At 41.6% G+C, this 24,077-nt stretch overlaps 3 protein-coding genes across 15 annotated transcripts; 2 read left to right on the forward strand and 1 right to left on the reverse strand.

The window, feature by feature from the left end:
* Positions 1-41: 41 nt before the first annotated feature.
* On the forward strand, positions 42-19,086 carry Efa6 (Exchange factor for Arf 6). Of its 11 annotated transcripts, XM_070207267.1 has the most exons (17): positions 43-164; positions 353-1,025; positions 10,042-10,108; positions 10,168-10,221; positions 10,283-11,049; positions 11,148-12,326; positions 12,951-13,160; positions 13,490-13,820; positions 13,974-14,406; positions 14,468-14,854; positions 14,916-15,085; positions 15,149-15,246; positions 15,314-15,589; positions 15,654-15,791; positions 15,851-16,068; positions 17,742-17,832; positions 17,914-19,086. In XM_070207267.1, exons 2-16 carry the CDS (start codon positions 882-884, stop codon positions 17,761-17,763), a joined length of 4,494 nt encoding a protein of 1,497 aa, XP_070063368.1. In that variant the 5' UTR covers positions 43-164; positions 353-881; the 3' UTR covers positions 17,764-17,832; positions 17,914-19,086. The 11 variants fall into 11 exon arrangements, with proteins under 11 accessions (XP_070063367.1, XP_032293019.1, XP_032293015.1 ...); XM_070207266.1 differs by lacking the exons at positions 17,742-17,832; positions 17,914-19,086 and adding an exon at positions 17,154-17,271 and having other exon boundaries at positions 42-164; XM_032437134.2 differs by having other exon boundaries at positions 13,490-14,406.
* Positions 18,925-23,985, reverse strand: LOC6629531 (S1 RNA-binding domain-containing protein 1). 3 transcript variants are annotated; one of them, XM_070207272.1, is made up of 13 exons: positions 23,760-23,984; positions 23,339-23,692; positions 22,841-23,272; positions 22,416-22,774; positions 22,076-22,358; positions 21,815-22,014; positions 21,563-21,752; positions 21,276-21,506; positions 19,850-19,982; positions 19,659-19,788; positions 19,373-19,589; positions 19,261-19,309; positions 18,925-19,177 (listed from the first exon to the last, which is right to left on the reverse strand). In XM_070207272.1, the coding sequence occupies exons 1-12, from the start codon at positions 23,921-23,923 to the stop codon at positions 19,306-19,308; spliced, it is 2,697 nt and encodes an 898-aa protein (XP_070063373.1). In that variant the 5' UTR covers positions 23,924-23,984; the 3' UTR covers positions 18,925-19,177; positions 19,261-19,305. The 3 variants fall into 3 exon arrangements, with proteins under 3 accessions (XP_070063373.1, XP_002053965.1, XP_032293050.1); XM_002053929.4 differs by having other exon boundaries at positions 18,925-19,309; XM_032437159.2 differs by lacking the exons at positions 18,925-19,177; positions 19,261-19,309 and having other exon boundaries at positions 19,450-19,589; positions 19,846-19,982; positions 23,760-23,985.
* LOC6629532 (uncharacterized) lies at positions 19,982-21,274 on the forward strand. Its single transcript, XM_002053930.4, has 2 exons — positions 19,982-20,641; positions 20,695-21,274. Exons 1-2 carry the CDS (start codon positions 20,064-20,066, stop codon positions 21,197-21,199), a joined length of 1,083 nt encoding a protein of 360 aa, XP_002053966.2. The 5' UTR covers positions 19,982-20,063; the 3' UTR covers positions 21,200-21,274.
* Positions 23,986-24,077: the final 92 nt, after the last annotated feature.

The following is a 24,077-nucleotide window of genomic DNA, read 5'->3' on the forward strand; positions in this document are numbered from 1 at the left end:
CCATTCGATATGCACTCTCATACCTAGGTGAATATAAACGAATGCGGCTATTAAATATCGATAGACTGAAACAACAACAGAAAGGCGTCCGTGGTGTTCGGTTCGCGAGTCGCGCATCCGCATCAGTTTTTTTTTCGAAAATTAATTAATTAAATTAATGCAAAGTAAGTTAGCCCTTATGTTAATAGCACAACATAATGTACAAACGCGCGCCGCAATGACAAATTAAACTACATGCCGCAGAAGTGGCAGCAAAGCAGCAGCGACTGCGGCGAAGTGTTGAAAGTAGAGAGAGAAAAAATCTCTAAAAAAAAAAACACCGAAAATCTTTAACAAGTTTTTGTGTTTGCAGATGCGGCAGCTGAAAAATTGCGTTAAAAGAAAGCTGCGCTAAAGCCTGGGCAGCAATTGAATTGTTAAATATGATCAACAAACTAGCAGCCAATTTTTAAGTTGTACTTGTGTGTGTGTTTGTGTGTGTGTGTGTGTTTGTGTCTGTGCTTGCGTGCGTGTTTATGTGTGCGTTTTTGCCTGCGTGTAAGTGAAATAAAAGCAATTGTAAATGAGTGCGCAAAGAAGTTGTGAAGTGGCGGCAGCGACAGCCAAGCCCAAAACTTCAGTCAAGCATTACGAGAGAGTAGAACGCTACAAATATTAAAACAAAGTGCAAATGACGAGAGCGCCAAACACATTGGCAAATTAAATACAAGTCAAAAAAGAAATACCGCAGTAAGCAGCGGTCAGCAGTTCCAGGTGTTCAGCAAATTGCAGCAGCAGCAGCAACAACAACAACGACTACGAAAACAGCAGAAACACACACTCACACCCGCACAGGGAGCGGCAGCAGCAGCAGCAGTGGGCGACAACGTCAGCGTCGCGCAATGACCGAGGAATTGAAAGTGGTGCTGCGCCGCAGTCGCAGTGAGCAGCATTCCGGTTTCGGGTTTTCGCTGCTCGGCACAACTGGACCGCCGCATGTCATCTACGACATTGTTGAGAATTCGCCGGCCGCCGATTGTGGTGCGGTAAGTAATCCTCGCATATGTACACACTCTTTCCGCTGCTTAACCATGCCAAGACTGCACTCTATCGCCTTTTACCGCAAACTCTCTTATCCTACTTGGCGTTGCCGTATTCCCATTTGAGACTGCCCTATGACTTCATCAACCACCGAGGTAGCATAAGGGACTCAAGTAGTGAATATGCCCAGCAACACCCTCTTTTCGTCGCATTTGCCGCTGTTGATAAGCGCATTTTTTACGTTTGATGATTTTCTGAGTGTGTGTGTGTGTGTTTGTGTGTGTGTGTGTTTGTGTGTGTGTGTGTGAAAAGCACTCAATTTTGCAGGCAAAATGTTGCCAGAAGTCGCGGAACGCGAACCGCGACCTCGACGCAGTCATCGGCGTTGCCCATCTTCAATAACGCCCACTGTGATGTCATCGTGTCACTTGCCATTTTATTGGGGGCGCTGGCACTGACTAGCCGGGCGCAGTGACAGCTCCACAGTATAAACCACACAAACACACACACTCACACATACACAGAACTACCGCTATGTATCAATTTTCGTTTGGGTTTCACTTCTATTTACTTTTGTTATTGAAATTCCCATGAATTGCCCATTTGCTCATTTCGATTTCAATTTAATAAAAAATATAAACACATGAATGTTTGTCTGGGTGTGTGCACAGCCAGTAAAAAATAAAATGCGAGAATTGGCAATTCATTTTTCTATATATTTATTTAAGTTTCCATTTCCATTTTAATAAATCTGAAAGCCAATAAATCATTTGCATTGTAGAATCGTGACGCAAAAGATGTACCTCAAAATGCTATTGCATAATATATTAAAAATTAGTTAGTATTTGCTAGTCGTGAGAGAATTCTCTCCTTATGATAAGCGAGCTATTAATAGATAAGAGATTAATCAACAGTTTTGTTGTTGAAAATGAAAAATTAATTCTGTTAGACGATATCTTTGAAGTATCTTTTATCTTGGGGCTGTGCAGCACAACCTTTTCTTATCAAATGAGTTATTCTTAGCTTTAATTACTCTTCAAATTGGATTCTTAACAATTTTGCTTTGCGCATCAATCACTTTCAGTTTTTTATAAAGGGTTTGTCTCACAGGATATTCGTTTTTTATGATCTCCATGAGTCGAAGGTCAACAATGCATTAGTCAACGTAATATAGTTTATTAAATCGTGGATATATATAAAAATACGCTATATTTAAACTAAATACTACAGAAAAGTTACAAAGGGCTTTGATAATCGATGTTTATATTCACTAAAATAAGAAAGACACTCGTCTAATGCATTGATACAATCCATTCTAAGTTCTGGAAGTTTTAATATCATACGCACATTTGCCCATAAGTGTAATGACTTCCTTATCTTAGAAACTTACGAACAGAATATAAACATTTTAATTCCCTCAAGAGGTCATTATTAAAGATATGTGTTGAAAATCCCAAACACAAATCGGAAATGCTTCGTTGGGGATATGTCCACGTACCGGGAGTTGCATTAGACGGTACCGAACGTGTCGCACATTTTAAACGCAACTTCAAATGCACAAAGTTCGTTGAAACAGTTTGGTTTTCAAATGAAATGCAAAGTAATCGAACAATCACAACAACAAGCAGAAAGCGCAGCTATAAAAAGCAAAGCGAAGACAAAATTATAAAAATAAGTCGCACTCACACACACACACATGACACCAACAGACACACACACACACACACACACACACATACACGCAAGTGTATAGTTATCAGACTTAGCAAATGTAAAAAGAAAATAAAAACCGAAAACAATGAGACAAACAGGCAACATAATGTTTGTACACGATTATTGTTATTGCTTTTGACTTTTCGAGCGCTTCTTTTTGGTTATTAAAAATAAATTTATTCGCACGACTCAAACAACAGGAGAAATGTGTAAAAGAGTTAAGGAACACAGACACAAAGAGTCGGGTGCAAAAAACGTGTTTGGAATTTTAAATTAAAATATTAAGTAATTTGACAAATGATTAAAAAGAGAAAAATATATGCATACGTAGTCGCAGCAACAGTGACAATGACAGCAACAACAACATGAGCAGCCGCAACGTGGCCTGCAGTCTGTTGACAACGTCGACGTCGACGTCGACGCTAACAGAGCAACCAACTCGCCGACTTCGTTGCCGGCGTTGTAATCACACTCACATTTACTCATACCCATGCATATACGCACACACACACACACACACGCAGCGGCACGCACTTTTTCAATTTGTTATTATCGCTTTCGCTTACAACTTGTTGTTGCTTTCAAAAGGGGATGCTATTGTTGTTGTTGTTTTTATTTTTGTCGTCTATCTCGTTCGACGTCTTTACGTTTGTTGCCTTTTGCTGTGCCTGTTTCAGTTGTTCTGGGTGCACAATATTTTTTCAATGGGCTGTGAATCTCGCACAATTCACACACTCTGCGCTGTACATGTAAATATGTAAGCATGCGCTTGTGTAAAGTCCATGTATAAATATGAGCTATCTGCTGGATCGTGATTAAAGCGATAGTTTAATGTTAAATTAAAACGATTTCTATTTGCATTCGCAATGCAAAATATACGAGACTATGTAGGGAGCTTTTTAAATAACAGGACTTGGGACCACCATATTAAAATGTGTAAATATTAACATATGTATGTATGCATGAGTTTGTGAACACTGTGATTGAGAGGGTTGCCACATGTTGTAAAAAACATTGCGTTTCCCTTACTTGGTCTTTAAGCGAGATAATGTGCAAGTATTAAATAATTGTACTTGCAAATATGTATGTACAAATTAAAATATTTTCTGAGTTTTGTTGCATAATTCTAATGATAAGACATATTAGTCCCATTACAAATTGCATGAAAATGTACCAATTGCTGTACATTAATTCTAAAAGTAACTGTAAGTTGTTGTCTATTGCATTCTATTCAGCTGATTGTTATTATTGTAAGTTGGAACCCTTGAGGCACTTTCTATGTGTTTGCTTGCTTTTGTTTGGATACAATTTGATACGACAACGAACGGCAAATTTGTATTAATTGCATTAAATATAGAAAACTGAAGAACTGGTAATCTGTTTGCCATATCAAATGTTGTTTCCATTTAAGTGATTTCGTTTTCTATAAATACTCGCACCTGCATGTGCATTAATGTATGTATATTAGTTTCATTATAATACCAACATTATGTACACACACACATACACAGGCTTATACGTAAAGACAAACATGCATACAGAGTCCGTCATTAATCAAATTCTGGGTTCTTCTACATTTTGGTGAATTTGTTTGTGCTCTTCTAAATTGCTTTTTAATTTCTACCTACAAGCCGACTGTGGCTTTAAAAGAGACCAGTTTCAGAACGAGAACAGAGTTCACATTTCAATTACATATGTATGCACATTGCTGTGTATGTGCGTACGTTTGTGTGTGTGTGTGTGTGTGTGTGTGTGTGTGTGTGTGTGTGCTTATTCCAAACTGGTCCAAAAGACGCATTAACAGCTTTAATCATTCACATTTCCCGCTGAACGCGCATGGTTGCATATTTTTGTGGCCACATTCTTCCCCACCCACTTCCTTGCCCAGCCCCTTTTCACGATTGTCTGTCATCTTTTGTACATATGTATGTGTGTATGTATGTATGCGTCTGTCCCTCGGTCTTGCAAAATTCTAACGCTAAGCTTAATTAGACTTTAACTGGAAGTGACTAACGACTTTTGTTATTGTGATGTCTGAAAAGAAATTAATTGCCGCAGACAGGCGGGCAAACAAAAGGAACAAAAGAAAAGCACAAGGCTATATTGATTTTTTTTTTATCTAAGTGCAACTTTTACAAACAAACACACACACACACACACACACTCGCACACACATTTAAGCACGGATTGGTCAGCATTGCGAACGAGCGTCCCGTACATACATACATACATATGTACATATCTTCACACTTATAGAAAATTGTCATTAAATATAAAGTGAAGCTCAGTTTCAGTCTCAGAAACAACAAATTTGAACAAACTGTCGTTTGTGGGTTCAACGTGCGTAGCACGCGAGTTTGTGGGTGGGTCACGACACGATACGACAAAAGCAACGTGCACGCGACTTTTTGCCATTTCGATAAATGTCAACGGTCCGCGTATGAACAAGAGAGTTTGTCGTTTCTCAGTTTTCTTTGGTTGGGCTGGAAGTCAAAAGTGCACACACTAAAGTAAATTCGCTTTAATTGAATTACAAAAGTAAAAGAAAAAAAAAAATTGCGCGCGTTTATTATGTTAGTTTTTAATGGCAGCTCAACGGGTGAAGTAGACTAAAGTGTGAGGTAAGCTGAGTTGGGGGGCGGCCTATGGAGAGGTTGTTGGCGGCGTTGAGCGCACGCTGCGGTTCGTTGCACGCCACGGCACAGCGAACAGCGCAACAACAATAACAACAAGCATTTACGAAATAATAAGTTAGAACAATGAGTGCATAAGGCACAGGCACTCGACTAGCAAAAAGCAGCCGAAGAAAGCGCAGTGTGCAGTAAACTTTGCGCTAAATCTGAGCATTTCATTAAAAATGTGTTTGTTTGTGTGCGTTCAAGCGGCGCAAAAGACGCTACCAAACACTATGTAACTACATATATATATATGTGTATGCATGTATGTTTATAATGCACTTAATGTATGTATGTATGTATGTATAAATGGCTGCACTTTGTCTGACGGTGTTGCCACTTGTCTGCAAATTGAGTGGCAGCACTTGTAGTTGTCATCCGTCTTGAGTTCTTTTCACGTGCATGTGTGTGTGTGTGTGTGTGTATCTATGTTATTGTTGTCTCTTGGTTTCTTTGTTCGCGCTCCCTCTGCTTGCCGCTGTAAGAATGCTCAATTAGACGCAAAGTGGCCGACGAGCCGGCCGGCTACCTACCTGATTGGCGTAGTCGACTGGATTATTCCCCCACCTCTAGTGCCCTGGTTAGCTATTTGGGCATGTACAATGTGCAGTGCAGTCGCGAATTTGTATGCGAACGCAAATCAATAGCAAAACGGGCACCAAAAATAAACTTGTTTTTATTTTTTCCTCTCTTCTTCTTGCTTTGTTTAAAAACATTTTCTGGGTGGTTTGCTCGTGCTGTAGTTTATGCCTTGCACAAATGCAAATACAGGTCACATTGCGCGGCCGTTGGAGGAAGGGGTTACGAATCGTGCTAATTCCTCAGCCTCGGCTGTTATTTTTAGTTTTATTTCTGCGTCTCACACTAAAATAGGCAAAAAGTTAAGCAGCTGTGAAATTGTCGTTAAAACTGAAAGCCAACTCAAGTGCCATGTATATATGTATGTACATGAGAATGCACAGTTAGAAATTTCGCAAAAAACTTGTTCTGGAGCAAAGCGATACGGTTTATTTAAATAACGAATTACGGTAATGGTATTTTAGATCTTTAAATGTGCGTATTTACTAAGCTCACTGGAGCGCACAACGCGTTAATAACTCAATTCGAATCTTCGCAAACAGCTTTGTGTGAAACAGCACACATACAACCGCGTCCAAATTAACAACATGCTAAGTAGGGGAAACCCGACACTCAAATTGAGTGACATAATTAAGCACAACGAAAGCGGTGCTATAACTCCTATTGTGACTTCCGTTCTTTTGCCGGCTGCACAACTACACACCTATGAACGGAAAGTGTATTAATAAAACGAAATTTGTGTTTATTTGCTGGCATTTTAAACGGTAGGGAGCACACAATGGACAGTTCGTATTGCTGGCAAGGTCGTTCAAATACATGTACAAACATACAAGTGTTAAACATTTTGAATGAATGCGAATAAACGACCGCGCAGTGCTGCTGTTATCGAATTAGGCAGATATACGCTCAAGCAAAATAAAAAAAAAAAATTATAATATACATATGTATATGCAGCGTATTTAAATGAAACGTCACTGCAGACTGACAAACTGACAGATATAGACTGCTGTGCTTGACAAGCATGATGATAAATGACAGACAGCTCTGTGACTGTGCAGTGGTCACCCTATTCACAATGGTTCACGCTATGAGCACAAGTGAAAGAGAAAGGAGACGCCGCTGCTGCTGCTGCTGCTGCATGGCAACACCGCAAAACAATAGCTAGCGAAAAAGAAGTACGTTCATGCGAAGTGGCAAAGCTATTAGTCTAATAACAGTTTAAAATTGACTGAACCGCAGCTATCCAGCTCGTAGCCCACTTAAGCACAGCGTTGCCCTGTTTTGTGTTTGCTTACCTTTTGTAGATAGTGCGCCACTCTATGGCTGTTTAGGGGCAGGTGGCATTGCCAGCACTTGCAAGTGGATTTGACGCCTATGTTAAGCCTTGTTTTTGTTTTTTAACCCAACATTGATTTTCTATAAATTTCATGTCTCTTTTTCAAACGACTGACTGAGTGACGCATAAGAAAGTGTTTATTTTTTGTGCTGTTAGAGATGAACGCGTGGCGGGGTTTTCCTCTAACAAAAAGGTGCAAATATGCACTAAGGGTTGCCATTTAGCTTTTTCGAGAGACCTTTTAACATTATGAGACTTTGCTGTCAATATAAAAACAGGTCATGGAAACAAATATTATTTAAAAACTAATCAGGAAATGTGAATTTCTTTCGTGTTTAATACAAATATAATCAATAATTATTTTAATTTTGTTAGTTTTTCCCCAAGAGTTAAACACGAGCACGTTTTGGGTCTTATGTGTTCGTGTCACGACATTAAGCACGACGCCCGTTCAACTATATTTGCAGCCACTGTTAGCCGCCCCAATGCTTTCGCATAACGGTGAAGGCAATGCTCGTGCCGCACTGCTTCGTACTTGACTAGGTCAACGCCATGTCGCCAACGTCGTCATGGATGGCATTGCGCTGACACAAATACAATCAAATCATTGGCTTGTTTACCTGCATACCTGTCTGCCAGCCTGCCGCCAGCCGGGCCAGGTTGTGATTGGGTGGGCGTACAGTTGTTGCTGTTGTTAATTGATATTGCTGGCACAATAAACTGATTTGCAATCAACAAATAAGCGTCATTGAATATGAGTTCAAGAAAAGACAACTGCCATAAAAAAAAAATTAGCCGAAATAAATATTAATATATCTATAATATTAAGCCAAAGCTTTTGACACTAATTGGTGCATTAAGTTTTTATGTGGGAGTAGATAACAAAAACCTGGCGTGAATATTTAATCGATTCAAGGCGCCTCAACTCTAGACGTTATCAGTGTTTATGGCGATTAAATTTGATTTAAACGCGTTTGCTATATAGCCTTTAAATACTAAAAATACCAACAATTATGAACAACTTATTTATTAAGGTTTTATTGATTGCGATTGAAGAACTGTTCAATTGAACAGTTTAATTGCTCAATGCCAGCCGCTGACTTGTGATGTACACACATACATACATATGTATTTTCTCTTGCGAGCGCAGCACGACTCTCTTAAGACAAATGAACACGCCTAATCAACGGTAAACTAGGTATTTAGCTTAGCGTTACACGATTACACGAAGTAGACATCATCGATAAAAACGTGACTGAGATGAAGAAGGTTGAGCGTCGTGAAATCAAATCAATTTGCAAACAAATTATACGTAAACATACTAGCATATGTGCATGCATGCATATCTCAATTTTAGCGATAGATCCAGCGATCTATAGGAAAGTGTTGTGTTGGCTAACGGCAACAATATGTGTATGTGTGTGTGTGTGTGTGTGCTGCCAAGTTACAAAGCGAAAAGCTCCAAACAATTGCTTCAAGTGTTATTGGCGGCTTTACTGTATACATAAATGTTTAATTACACAAATTTACAAACAATGAGATTAGCATAAACCATCAATGAGATTTTAAACGCAACGCACACACACTATTATCAGTGGTATGCAAATGTGTGTGTGTGTGTGTGTGTTAGAACGCACAGAGCGTATTTTTTCATTAGATATGTATGTTTCACATTCATTTATCTCTTTATACCCTGAACCCATTAAAAATGGGTATATTGTATTTGTGCAAAATCCAAATGTATGTAACAGGCAGAAGGAAGCATCTCCGACCCGAGCTATAGACTTGAAATTTCAGACCTCTTGTTCTTTGTTGTAGTTTCGCTTTTTTCCAAACAAATTACGTAAATGTACACACAGAGACACATGCACATGTTTGTTTCCCGCAAACCAAGGAACTTGAATTTAATTTTTTATCAGCATTTCAATGACGTTGCCTTTTATAGCAGGCGCGCTGCATTCGCTCTCTTCATCGCAGCGCTTAATGGCTGCGCTCTCTTTGCTGTGCAGACCAGACGCAGGCAAGAGCTTCATGCAACTCTGCGCTCATCTGTCGACTATTGTGAACGAAACGTGCATATACCGCATAAATTAGTGCAATTTTTAAGTTTATTTACTTGCATCGCTGCGAGTCAAATGCCATTTTGAGAAGACAGACAAAAGTAGCGAAAGTGTCGCAACTTAGACGCGTATGCATAAATTATAAAATCGACTACAAATAAAGGCACTTGCGCGCCATTAATTATGCAATAAAAGCAATTTCTTGTTTGCATTTACCTTTCGGAACGATGCGCTCGGATTTTCATTTTAAGGATTAAGTGGCTCATATTTTAAACAGCATGTTTATCAAATTTATGGAATAAACTATGTGCCTTGCCTTGACTAAAGAAGTGCGTACCACCCTGGTGAACAATCTCTTGACGTCAGAACAGGCGAATAAGGCGCCAATTCTGATTCGCTTGTTCTTGTTGTTGTTGTTGACACGTTGATGCGAAGCAAAATAAGAATTAAAAATAGCTTACAAGCGCCGACAAGTTGGACTGATATATCCGCGTGTTCTGTCGCTTCCAAGCAATCAGAAAAAGAAAACAAAACAAAAAAATAGAAAGGAAAATCAATAATACTTTTGGAGTCCCATTTCGGCTCACTTCTAAACGGGAAACTACTCAAATGTTGCCAAATTTGCGTAAATATATTTATATATATATCTAATTTGCAGGTCGAAGCGGGCGACGTTATATTGAAGGTCAATGGCATCGACGTGCATCGTCACACCACAAAAGAAGGTAAGTGAGGGTGTTATCTCTATAGCTATCCATTTATTAATCTTTAATTCAATTGACAGTGCTTAAATGTTTGCGTCTATCGGAGAACTTAGTAACCTTGGAACTGAAACGAGGCAAGTGTCAAGCACAAAAATAGCCCAACATTTGTTTTACTTCTTTTTCTTTTTTTGATAGATCCCAAGCTCAAGGCGCGCATTAAAGAACAGTTGGCCAATACGCAGAGTCCGCATTACGTGGACATTGAATCTCCCGTCAATATCTACGATTACAGCAGCAGCCCGAACGCTGCCTCTCCCAAGCATCAGCGCCAGCATCAGAAGGGCGGAACTACGCCCACAAATGCTGGTTCGCCAGCGTTGCGTTATAAGTCGCCCACGCATTTGCCATCGTTGCGTCAGAATTCGCCAACTACAACAGCGATAACGTCAATTGCGGCAGCGTCCACTACAACCTCAATTTACACGCACAGCCGCAACTCTTCCGCCAGCTCGACCAAGATTCAAATGGTGGAATCCACCACAATTACGACGAGCATTAGCAACAGTAACATTGCCACATCACCCACTGCAGCTGTCAGCGGCGCTACCTCGCCCACATTTCGCCCTTCACGCATTCCACAGGCGCTCAAAGCCGCCGCCCAAAAGCCAGTGCCACAAGTGCAGTCGCCGCAGCATAAGCGACCACGCCCCTCCCAAATACCAACGAAAGCAGCTAACGGCAACGGCTTGCAGCCGCTACAGCACTCGAACAGTTACAGCGGGAGCCCAGCCGTTTCCCGGCAACGCCACACGGAACGCGAGCCAGAGCCGGAACCGAATTCGGCACCGCCGCAGCCGGCAAAGGCGCCACGCTTTGAGGCTTATATGATGACCGGTGATTTAATATTGAATCTATCAAGAACTCCCCAATCCAGCAATTTGCTAACGGCTCAAGCCAAGAAGGTAATGCCCAAGGGCAAACCAGAATTTATCCCGGCAAATGGTTCTCGATATAAAACCTTCCTCATCCGCATCTATTAACATTTTCAATTTGCTTTTAGGTGGACAGTCTGCGGGATTTTCCGAAACGCAATCTGGCGAATGCACGTGCCAATGGCGCCTTAGCACCGCGTGCCTCCGGCGAGTCATCGCCGACATCTTCTTCATCGGTTGATTCGCCAACTAATACGGCTAGTTCGGATTCCAATAAACGTGAGGCAAGGCTTCACCGTGGCCAGCAGCAACAACAGCAGCAGCAGCAGCAGCAGCAACAGGAACGCGACAGCATCAACAACAGCTACAATCGTCGGGATTCGCTGACCAACGACACTTTGTTAATGTGCGAAGAGCTGGAGCGCGATGAGGATGCCACTACGGACTATGGGGACAATAAACGCCAGCAGCAACGTCAACAGCAACAGCAACAACAACAGCGCTATCGACAGCAGCAGCAGCAGCAGCAACAACAACAACAACAGCGCTATGAGTACTACCAAAACGAAGATGAGCTGGAGGCAGATCAGGATGAACGCGAAGAAGATCAAACACATTACGACATCACAAACATCGAAACGTACCAGAGTGGTTTGGGTCGCGGTGACGAGGACGACAGCGATCGCCAGTGTTTGGTTGATGAAGACGATGATGATGACTATGATGAGGAGGACAACGATGCCGGCGATGAGGAATACTCTACAAATTCATTAGGCTCCGGTTCCGGTTCAACCAAGCAGCGTATGCGTATGCTTAAGCAGCGTAGCGTTATGCGGCAACAACAGCAACAGCGAAATCGCGATGCCGTTGATTGTGCTGCACGTGTGACCGCTGGCTATTCGGCGTCCACATCCAACTCATCTGGCACGGTTAAAAGCGAGGCGGTTCTGGGCCTGGGTCAGGATGAGACCTCCTTCTCAGTGCCAACGTCACCAATTTCGCTGTCGACGCCTCTAATTGATAAGGAGACGGCCAGCTCGGTGCCCACCAGCCCGGAGCCCAGCTCACTGGCGGCCGAGTCGAGTAATGCGGCCGCTGGCGTTGGGGCCGTTGTGGTGCGTCGCCACAATGGTCACGTGGTGCGCAAGTGTGACGCTGCAGGCTTTCGCACCAGCAAGTCTGAGGATCATCTGCAGCAGGTACAGCGCGAGGGCATTGCGGCTGTGATACCCATTGATATTGATGAGGATGTGAATAGCTCATTGAACACGCTGCTGGATACGCGTCACGATTCAGAAGATTCCCAGGTAAGCGTTGGATCAAGGGACCTTGAGTTAGCCCAAGCTAATAATTGTACATAGCTATAGAGAGGCCTTATATGCAGGCCTAAATATAGCCGAAAATACAACATATAAACAGAGATAGCTGAAAACTTCCAGCCCCAGAACACGCACAGTGTCACATTGCCTGTAGTATATACTCTTTTTGTAGTGTAATGACTGTTGTGTATAACTAGCTATGGTTGGTTTCCTTAATATACTTAGGATTACTTGATCTAACCACGTAGTACTGTTCAACTCCATCATAATATACATATTTAGTATATACCATCCGCTGTATTTTGCATACACAGTAATCCATTAGACAAAATGTTCTCTATTACTGTGTAGTCACTTTACTTACTCTCGTTACTTGTTACTCTTTACTATTTACTCGTTACTCGTTACTCGTTACGATTTACTTTCCCACTCTACAACAATTAACAACTTCTATCTTGTTTATCTTACTCTTACTTGTGTTTCTTCTTTCTTTCCTTCCTTTCGTTTTCTCTGTTGATTCGTATTTTACCTAAACTTTTTCAATCAATGCTCAAATTCTTGACAAAAAAAAAAAAAAAACAAAAAAAAAAAAACAAAAAACGCGCTTTCCAGTCAACAACAACATCAACGACAACTGCATCAACGATTAAGAACAACTCATCGGCGCTGAACAACAACGAAAGTGAGCCGTGCAACAACAATAACAATAACAATGAGAACAACGAATTGTCACCAGCAACGGCAACAGCAACAACAACAACAACAACAGCTACAACAAGCGGCGGCTGCAGCAACAAATTAAACTATATTTTACGCAAAAAGGTTGCCATTTGTTAAGCATGGCATGCTCTGAATTAATGTGACTTACTGCGTTTATCATTTGCAAATTTTTTATGCTTTGTTGCCTGCACCTGTGCCAAACGTTTGTATGTAGACAAAACTAACGCTTACCGACACACAGATACTCTTACACATACACACAAACGGCTACACTTGGCAATTATTGAGGGTCCTCTCAGATTGGGCAACGGCATATGGAAATTAAACAAATCGACCATATAATATATATACATATGCAAAAAATATATACATTTATAGTTTTAAGAATCATACCAATTGACCTCATTCTAATTAATGTTCTCTCAATGCAGGCATCGAATCGTGATCGCATCGTTTGGACTTACAATGCGCCACTGCAGCCGCATCAGTTGCAGCAGTTGCAGCAGCAGCAACAACAACAGCAGCAACAGCAGCAACAGCAACAGCAGCAGCAATACTACGGTCAGCAATCGCATTCAAATTCACATTCAAGCTCCATTAGCTCGTCGCCACAGCATTCGGCAGCCGGCAGTCCGGCCTCGCCCACGTCGGTGTCCTCGTCCGTTATGTCCTCGTCAGGCTCGAAAAGCGCACAGCAGCAGCTTCAGCAAAATCAGCTACAGCAACAGCAGCAAAGGGAACAGCCATCTGTTTTTGTGCCGGGTCTGTTGGGCTGCCCAAATGGTGGTGGTGCTAATGGTGCTAATGGTGGTGGTGGTTTTGGCAACGATCAGAGCGTCTCAGAGGCCATATCAAATATCTCTAGTCCCGACTATCAAGACGACGATAACTTATTGAGTTCTCGCGATATTTTAGGCGGCATGGTACTTAGCGATCCCAGCGACTCTGACTCCACCATACTCGTGTCGGATGCGGCAGCCCAGCAGCGCCAACAACAGCAGCAGCTGAAGCAACAGTTGCGCGCCCAGCAACAGCAGCGGGAACGTGAACGAGATCCGTCCGAGCACAAGCTGGTCATTCAGGTGCGCGGCATGGATAATAGCAACACCAGCAGCGCAACACGATCTGAAGAGGATGGCAACACACTAACAGAGGAGCCGCTTACAGCGATTGGGGCGCGTGATGGATCGCCGCCCGTTTCGGATGATGGCAGCGATGTTGAGTCATTGCACTCGTATCACTACTCGCCCAAAGCCGTGGACATGCCCTCGGCCATACGCCTGGCCAAAAGACTGTACTCTCTCGATGGTTTCAAGAAGAGCGATGTGTCGCGGCATCTAAGCAAAAAGTTAGTTACTATTTTGATATTCATTTCTGGGGCCTAACGCAATGTCGTGTTCTGTTTGCAGCAACGACTTTAGCCGCGCTGTAGCTGATGAGTATTTGAAGCATTTTAATTTTGAAAAGAAATCCTTGGATCTGGCGCTGCGTGAATTTTTGCAGCAATTCTCGCTATCTGGCGAGACACAGGAGCGCGAACGCGTGCTGGTACATTTCTCGAAACGTTTCCTGGACTGCAATCCCGGCACATTTAACTCACAGGATGCTGTGCACACTCTAACATGCGCCATTATGCTGCTCAACACAGATCTGCATGGTCAAAACATGAATCGCAAGATGAGCTGTGCCGAATTCGTTGACAATTTGGCCGATCTCAACGATGGCGAAAACTTTCCGAAGGATGTGCTCAAGTATTTGTATCAGGCCATCAAAACCAAGCCACTGGAATGGGCTCTGTAAGCAAATGAATTAGTTATTTAGCCACCTCTCCTAATTAAAGTTCTGCCCTGCTTTTAGCGATGAAGAGACCGGGGAGCAGCAGCAACAGCAGCGCGCCAACAACAGTACCGCACTGACTGGCGTTAGTCAGAATCCTTTCCTGGACGCACCTGAATCGGCCACGGCGGTGGAGTACAAAAAGGGCTATGTGATGCGCAAGTGCTGCTACGATACTAGTTTCAAGAAGAGTGCGTTTCCAATTAAATACCAATCTAAAAAATATCAATAGCAATAGCAAATTTCTTTTATAGCACCGTTTGGAAAACGCTCTTGGAAAATGTTTTTTATAACGCTGCGCGATCTTGTTTTATATCTGCACAAGGACGAGCACGGCTTTCGCAAAAGTCAAGTGAGTTAGACAGTGGGTGTATTAAGTTTCATGTCAACTTAACCCCTTCGTCTGTTTTCCTTTCCAGATGTCCGACAATTTGCATAATGCAATACGCATACATCACGCACTGGCCACCATGGCCAACGACTACACTAAGAAGCAACATGTGTTCCGGCTGCAAACAGCCGATCAGGCCGAGTATCTGTTTCAGACCAGCGACTCCAAGGAGCTGCACTCCTGGGTAGAGACCATCAACTATGTGTGCGCAGCGTTTTCGGCGCCGCCTCTAGAAGGCGGTGTGGGTAGTCAAAAGCGTTTCCAGCGTCCGCTGTTGCCCAGTGCACAAACTAAACTGTTGATGGTGGGTGCAACGCTATTATATTTTATAAATTTATTTAGTTATTCGTTTCCTTTAAAATATCCAGAAGGAGCAGCTTGAATCGCATGAGTTACAAGTTACTCAACTAAAGCATGAACTGAAGGAGCATCAAAAGACGCCCGTGCCCAGCAAAGGTTTGCCGCTGCAGAATCACAAGGAGAAGGAGGCGTACTTGCAATATGAGGTAGGTCCTGACGGGCAACAGTTTGGCCCTAACTATTAACTAATGTATTTATTTATCAGCTCCGTCGCTACGAGGCTTATGTAAACATTTTAACCGCCAAACTGCTCACCGATCAGCAGCCAATGGAGCTGCAATGTCAGCAGGCAGCCCCGCCAACACTTGAGGAGGACGCGGACACATTCCCTGTGGGCACAGGCAGCATGCCCACAACGCCGCAAAGTATTAATACTCAACAACAGCAGCAGCAGCAGCAGCCACAGCCGTCAACCACTAGCAGGTATAGTCAACAACAGCGCGGCAGGAACTCCTCCTCTAGCGGCAATGCCCAGCAGGACATTGGCTGACGCGTAATGGGAGTTTTCTCAGCTTGTGTGGTTTAATGCCCTTTCTAATAAGTTATATTCTTGTTTATTTTGTGTGTTGTTAATTTTACTTGTTTTCTGTGTTGTTACACTCCTCCGCTTGTGTTGCTTTGTTAATTGTTGTGTTTGTCGGCTAGTCGTCTAACTAACTCAACAAACATTTATGTAAATACAAACCGTCCTGTGTTTTAAAAGTTTTGTTGTTACGCTTTGCCCTATTCCTGTGTCCAAGGCGTATGACCCTATCGATATTATAATTGTCAGACCATGCAGAAAGCTTTAATCATAAATTAGAACAAAACAAAAACCTAAAAAATAATTAATTCAGTCTAAATTGATGCGCGTAGGCATTTAAAACTGTAAGAAGCCTTATCTAATTAGTTAATATGACAATTTGTTTGCTTTTGTATTAAAGTCTGTTTTTTTTTTTAAAGCCACACAATTTACTGTGAAAACTCGTGAATAGAACATTTATTAAGAGTTTAAGAAAGAAAAGTTTCGCCTAGTATAACAAGAAAAACTGTAACAGAAATAAGATTTTGTAGCACTCGTAGCAAACAACAGTTTTTGGCGTTCGACAAAAATTTTAGATGAAAAAATAACACAAAAAAAAAAACACTAATGTGGTTCAAATGTAGCAAAGTTTACTGTTTATACCTTGCCTAAACGCATTCTAAATATACATCTAAATCGGTAAAGTCGTTTATAAAGCGAATACATTTTAATGTAACTAGTTGTAGTATGACAATTCAATTAATATAAATAGAGCTCTTTGAGTCGTATGCGCGCGCACACACACACAAACACACACACACACTCACACACCCACACACCCTAATGTTGCTGTTTAAAAAACAATGTAATTTTGGCCTAGCTGTTAGACAAACATATTTCACACACACTCATATACATATTACATAAAGAACAACTGATTTATTGAATATATAAGAGTCATGCTAACCATGTGGACAACTCATATGCAAATGCTGCTTGTTTTCAGCATATACCCTGTTCTGTTGCGTTATTTTTCATATCAAGCAAGCAAAATGGCAAAAACCAAAAAGAAGAATTCTTAAATTTTTACAGATGGTTCGATGGCACCTGCTGTTGTCTGGCGCCCTGGCGGCAATTGCTCTCCTATTTCAAAAGCTAAATATAAGAATGCAATTTTTTGTCACATTTTTCGATTAGCGAAGACACAAAAACAACAACAAATCCCCCCACAACAGCAATCACAAGCAACAATTGCACATTGGAGCCAACAACAACGACAACAACAACAAGAACAACAATAAAAAAACAACTCCAGCAACAAACTGCAAGAACAAGCAATCTATAGAGAATCAGTCCTTACAAATGGCTCGCCCCAAATGTGAGCAAGTCAAATGCAAAATTTCAATGTTTTAACGTTATTGTAAACTGTCCAGTTTGTATAGCTTGGCTGTATATATACATATATATATTTATATTATTATATATTATCTGATTATATTCTTTTTATTATTTATATTTCAACAATGCATATATACGTTTTTTTTTTTACTTGTATATAATTTGTATTAATAGCAAATTTGATTTTCACTTGCAGAAAAGAGAAGAAAAAGAAATAATTACGCATTTTCGTTTCGCTATTGATTTTCATCATTTTAACTATACACAAAAAAACACTTTGGCAATTGGTAAGTGCCGCAACCATAAAAATCAAATAGATAACTTATTCATAAATCTTTAATTTGTGCTTATTTCTCTGTTTAATGCAGCCCATGTCTATGATAAAATACTCCAATTGCCACAACACAAAACACCACACACACAACTCGCACACCAATGCATCACTCACATGGAGGGGGACTAGATGATCACTCGATGACGATGAGCAAGGGATCGGGGGAGGGGGGATTAGAGACTAACTAAAAAGAAAAAACACTCGCGCTTTGCGGCTGTGCCGTGCGGCGCCCAAAACAGTCTGCCAATAATAACAGAATTTATGTACATTTATTAAGCTACATAAAACATAATGATGATGATGATGATGATGACTATTTGTAATCGCAAGTTGTTAAGGGTCTTTGGATCCTGTACACAAAACGTTCGTTCAACAGAGTACTAAAAAGATCGAAAAAAAAAAAGATTTACAGCCCAATTATTTGGTTTTTAAATATGAAATTTAACCCACGTCGGTCTTAGAATCTAATATATAGCATATTAACTATATATCGCATTATGATTGCAGGCACTTTTGCTGAGAGCTTAACCCTGCCAGTCAAGTCCTAACCCCTAGTTTTCACCTAAATTGTTAATTGAAGTCTTAAAGAAGCCGCTTACGCTCCTAAAATTACCTTTGTTCTATTATTTGGCAATGGACTCTGCTGAACGGCAATTTGTTCTGTATCCCTGCTTATTCACATCAAGAATACTTATTATTTAAAAAAAAAAAAACAAAAGAAACTTACAACATTACCTATGCTATCATTATAAATGATAAAAATAAATTATTGAAACACTTTTTCTATATGCAATAACATCAATAACAACAACAGCGAATTATGTCGCAAAGGTTACATAAATATATATATATAATTTGCTCGATTGGCCTTTTGCGATAAGTATGTTTCTCCAATATTTTGTACGGTTGCAAATACATATATAAATATAATTATTTATATGACAACAATTGGTTGATTACGCGACAAGTCCACGTAGTTAGAATATGAAATTAAAAGAATCGAGAATGAATCACACATAAGAATTACAAATAAAACGAAATACAATAACTTTGACTACATACGTATGTGTATTTTTTAATATATATTATATTGTGTAATTATGTAAATGTAAACTGTATAACAATTGTTTATAATTATTTTTAACAATTCTATTGAAACGGCAATAAATTGAAATATGAAACAAAATATTTGCAAAAAAAAAAAGAATACCCAAAACTTATGCTGCTTATGAAGAATATGTATATATATTTTATTTAATCGCTGCGCAGAAACAAACCTCATTTGTAAACTCAAATTTCTAGAAATTTAAAAAAAAAAAAACAATTTTCGTTAAACAAAGCCGCTCGATGAGACAATTAAGTGCTAATTATATAGACATACATATTATTTAGACAAACAAGAATGTATGGTTAAGGTAACAACCATTCACCTAAAATGAAATTCATTAAAAACTTAAAACAAAAACTATGCGCCAAATGTGTTTCGGTTTTACTCGGTTTTCAACGTAAAGGATGTGTCCGTCTCTTGCAGCATGTTTTCCAGACGCAAGCCCAACTGCCGTCGCTGCATGTCCACCTTTAGCACGGAAGCAATTATGCGATCCCCAATGCTAAGATCACAATTATTCATGTGGTTTTTGTGTATGAGGCCATCGCGTTCCACGCCAATGTCCACGAAAGCGCCAAAGTGCGTTACGTTGGTGACTGCGCCTAGTGAAGAGTTTGAGCAGCAGTTATTATTTGTAAGTTTTATATTTGATTTTGCATTAAATAATTCACCTGTGACCACATCACCAATGCTGAGCTCATCCAGGCGTGTTAGACCCTGCTTGAACAATGGCCGTTTGTCCAGATCGACGCGGTAATCCTGCAGCAGCTTGCGCTGAAGGGCAAAAAGCACAAACTTTAACTGGAAACAGTGAGAGGAATTAGTGGACGATCATAAATGGTATAGGTGCAGCCGTACTTACGCGTTCCATGTGCAGCTTGTGCTGCTCGGCAAGCTGTTCGAGATTGTGCTGCGACTTGCTGAACTCCTTGATGCGCTTCATAAAGCTAGCCTTGCCAATATCCGAGAGTTTTAACTCACATTCCTGTATAATGCTGTAAGACCAACGAAATTATTTTAGTTTTCAGTTTCGTACATGTTGCATAGAGGAATATTCTCAATTGTTTTGATAAAATATGTCGCCCAAAATGAAGATCAGTGAGCTCAAGAAGCTATACGCAGAGCGTTGGAGTTATCCGCCGGCACAGAAGGTGCCCAAGATTCGTTTTATTGCTTGTGGCAAAAATCCCAATTATGGGATACCGAAGACTAATATGCCGTGTTGGAAGTCTCCAATGGCCATGACAGCGGATGCACGTTACGGCCCCTGCTGGGATTATCCGCCTGAACGTTACAAGCGTCGTCCATTGCCGCCGCCATGTCGCGGTGCCACCATTCCACCCAATTTCCTTATGCCCAGTTTTGATCACTGTCAGACTATTTACACACGTTGCGATTTTCGCCTGGAGCAGTGTGTGCATCAGCAGATACTGCTCATTGAGAAACTATTTGCGAATCTAGAGGGTCAGCTGGCAGAGGCCAAGACGCTGCAAATAGAGATGGCCAAACAAATGCGCTATCAATCCATACGCCGTCGCCTGCTGATTGGATCTGCTTGTGGCATAAAGATCTATCCAGAGTACCTAAGCCAGATGGCAGACACGCGCGCGCTCTGCGAATTTCAAAAGGCCCATAATGCCATCAAGCAATCCAAGTAAACTTTCTTGTACATTCAAAATTCCCTTCGCTTATCTTTGCATTCTGCAGCGCCGAGCTGGCTGCAGCTGTTTTGGTCATACGTGACGCCATGCCTGAGCTGCGTAACCGTTTGGACAAGCTGGACCGCACGCTGGACAGTCCGTATCTAATAAATCTGGAAACGGTGTTGCAAACTATACAAGATCTCTACGATTACTATTTTGAGGTGGTGCGCAAGTACAAGACCTGGGCACAGCTAATCGATGCCGCCCAGGAGCACTCCATCGAGGACTATTTGGCCCTGTTGCGCGATGAGCGCGACTTCGAGAGCTTTAAACGCGCTGGTACCGAACACTGCACCTGCAAGCGTTGCCGAAACAAAAATCCACTTGAGCCGTATTTGCCCTGCTGGTGTCAGGGATGCGATCGTCGCAATAAAGATATTAAACTGGTGCAGCATCACTCAGAAACTAAGGCTCAACTGGATTCTAGCGATAGTGGACATATGGAGAAGCACAGTGACACCTCAATGCAGCAGGCCGAGTTAGACAAGTTAAATGAGAATTTAAGTTAGTTTGAAAAATTTGTAAATGTGCCGAATTTACGCATTTTCCTTTTTGGCAAAATGAAATATATTTTGTGTAACTTACGCTTCCGCCAATTTGTAGCTTTCCGGATGCACCCAGGTGCAGTCGAGCGGATTAGTTATCTTTCCGCCTACACTAAGCGGTTCGATGCGAACGAAACCTGCGCATTGAACAAACGTCTTCTCTCCTATGCTGCGCACAGCGAGCAGATCCTTGCGCGACTGAAACGGACCCTTCTTGTTGCGATATTCAATGATCTTCTCGGCTTTCTTCTCAGAGAGACCAGCAATGTGTCTGCATATAATTGTACATATAGATAGATATAGATTGTTGGGATCTATGATACCTACTTTAGCACACTGAGGCTGGCCGTGTTTAGATCCACGCCCACATAGCTCACACACTCGGAGACAACATCGTTGAGTGTTTCTGTTAGCGTTTTCTCGTTCACATCGTGCTGATACATGCCAACGCCCAAGTGACGTGGCTCAATCTTCACGTACTCGCTTAGCGGATCATTCAGGCGACGTGCAATGGACACTAAAAAGATTTTAGATTATGATTTTGTCTTTCACATGGTTGTCATTTTGTGCACTACAAACCTGCGCTAATTTCATTCATATCCATCTTGGGAAACTCTTTGCTGGCCACATCGCTGCACGAGTAAATGGAGGCGCCATTCTCATTTACAATACTATAGCGAATGCTGCGACTGTCCAAAATGCCTGCCTGGAAGAGAGATGTCAGCCACATCTCTGTTTCTCGGCAGGCAGTGCCGTTTCCTAGGGCAATAACGCCACAACTGTAATATATCAAAAGACAATTAGTAATAAATCACAAATTATACAAAGTAAGCGAATTACTTGTATTTGCTAAGAAGCTGTACCAGCTTTTGCTCGGCTTCCGTTCGATTGGCATGTCGTCCATGCGGATAAATGACTCCTGTTTCCAGCACATCGGCTGTCTCCGATATAAGCGCCAGTTTACAGCCATTAATATAGCCGGGATCAATGCCCAATATTCGTTCACCTTTCAACGGCGACATCAGCAACAGTTGCTTTAAATTTTTTCCAAAAACCTCAATGGCTGCCCGGGTAGCTCTTTCCTTAAGTTCGGCCCGCACCTGACGGCAGAGCAGCGGTTGTACTAGCAAGAGTTTTTCTTATTACAATTGTTGCTTCATGTTGTTCTGTACTGGCTTACATTTCTTTGTGTAGCACTCTTCCAGTGCGCGAGTGAATACCTCCTTACGCAAAGGATACTGAAGACCTTCGGACATGTACTCTTGCGATATAAAACGCATGAGATCATTCTTTAAATAATTGCTAGTCTGCACTTTTACGGACAGAAATTTGTGCTTTTCGCCTCGATTAATGGCCAGGGTTTGATGTGGCTTAATTGTCTTTATATCGCATTGAAAATTAAAATAGTTCTCGAATTTCGAGCTGTCCAGCTTCTTGTCCGCAACGCCACTAGAAGCAGGTTTACGGCCAGCCGCCGCCTTTGAGACTGTCGTCGTTTTAGCTTTGCTACACGTGAGCACAATACGCTGTACGTTTTGTCTGGCAATTAAAAAAATAACATTTTAGGGGGTGTGTGGATATGTCCAGCTCTTGTTATGCTCTTACAGCCGTCGTAGTTCCTCCAGTATCCTTGTGTTCTTGCTTATGTTGTGTATCATAATGTTGCATATGCCCACCATTACCTGCTCCTCTGTGGCCAAGTCCTTGCTGGTCGGGTCAACAACCGAGAACAACTGCACTTTTGGCGCTGTTCCATACAGTAAGGCATCAGCATATTGTTGCAGTCCCAAAGCCTTGGCACGCTCTGCCAAAGTGCCCTTGCTAGCCGGTTTATAAGGTGCATACAAGAATTCAAGTTCTTCAGTGGTCTTAGCGCACAACAGTTCCTCACGTATTTCCGTATTGAGCACATTCTCGCGCTCCAGCTGATTGACGATGTTCTCTGCCTTCTTGCGCAGATCCACAATCTCCGTGTAAGTGTTTCGTATGTCACGCAATCGGTCTGGTGTTATGTGATCCACCAAATCCCGTCGATAGCTAACGATGGACACATAAATACCATGATATATATATTAATCAAGAAAACCTATATTTTAAATATACCGGCATATAAATGGAATGGTATTCTCATTCTCGAAGAGCTGAACAATGTTCCGTGCCGCTGTGGGTTGGATGTGTTCTGTCTCGGCTAAGAGTTCATGTATGTTCCAGACTTTGCGTCGCTCCCAGAAAGAGCTGCGACCCGTAGAGGTACTAGGAGTTACTGGAATTAGGCTATGTGCGCCTCCATCTGGCTCTGATGCTATTGATAATGGCTGTTCTACGGCTGCATCGTTCACATCGCTGCCTTGATTAGGGATTGCATTCTCTTTGTCCTTTTTCGCGCGCTTTTTCTTTGCTGGAGCGTCGTCTTTGCAGACACTGTTCTGGGGCTCCTTTTTACGTTTTCTTGTATCCCTTATGTTAAGATAAATAGTTAATGTAAATTGTTTATCAAATGTTGTTTAAATATGGAGGGGCTTACGAGCCAGATGCTACTAATGCTGCAGCACGATCTATAAAACGACGTCGTGTCTCTGTTGGCCTGTATTCATCATTCTCTTCCGCTCCAGCGGTATCATCTTCCGAGTCGGATATGTCAATAATAACCGATTGTTTAGCTGCCAGACGTCGCGGTCTTGAAGACATGTTAACTAGACATATAAAGAAAACAACAAGCTTGTTATTATTGTTGCTGAGTTTGGTATCGATATTCGATGCGAGCGCCCATTTTCAGTTATCGGTACACGAAATACTCATGTGCTTAAATGGGCGCCAAATTAAATGTACGTCAAGTTAGCGG

The sequence above is a fragment of the Drosophila virilis genome, chromosome 2, assembly GCF_030788295.1.
Source record: "Drosophila virilis strain 15010-1051.87 chromosome 2, Dvir_AGI_RSII-ME, whole genome shotgun sequence".
In the NCBI taxonomy this organism is placed as follows: Eukaryota; Metazoa; Arthropoda; class Insecta; order Diptera; family Drosophilidae; genus Drosophila; species Drosophila virilis.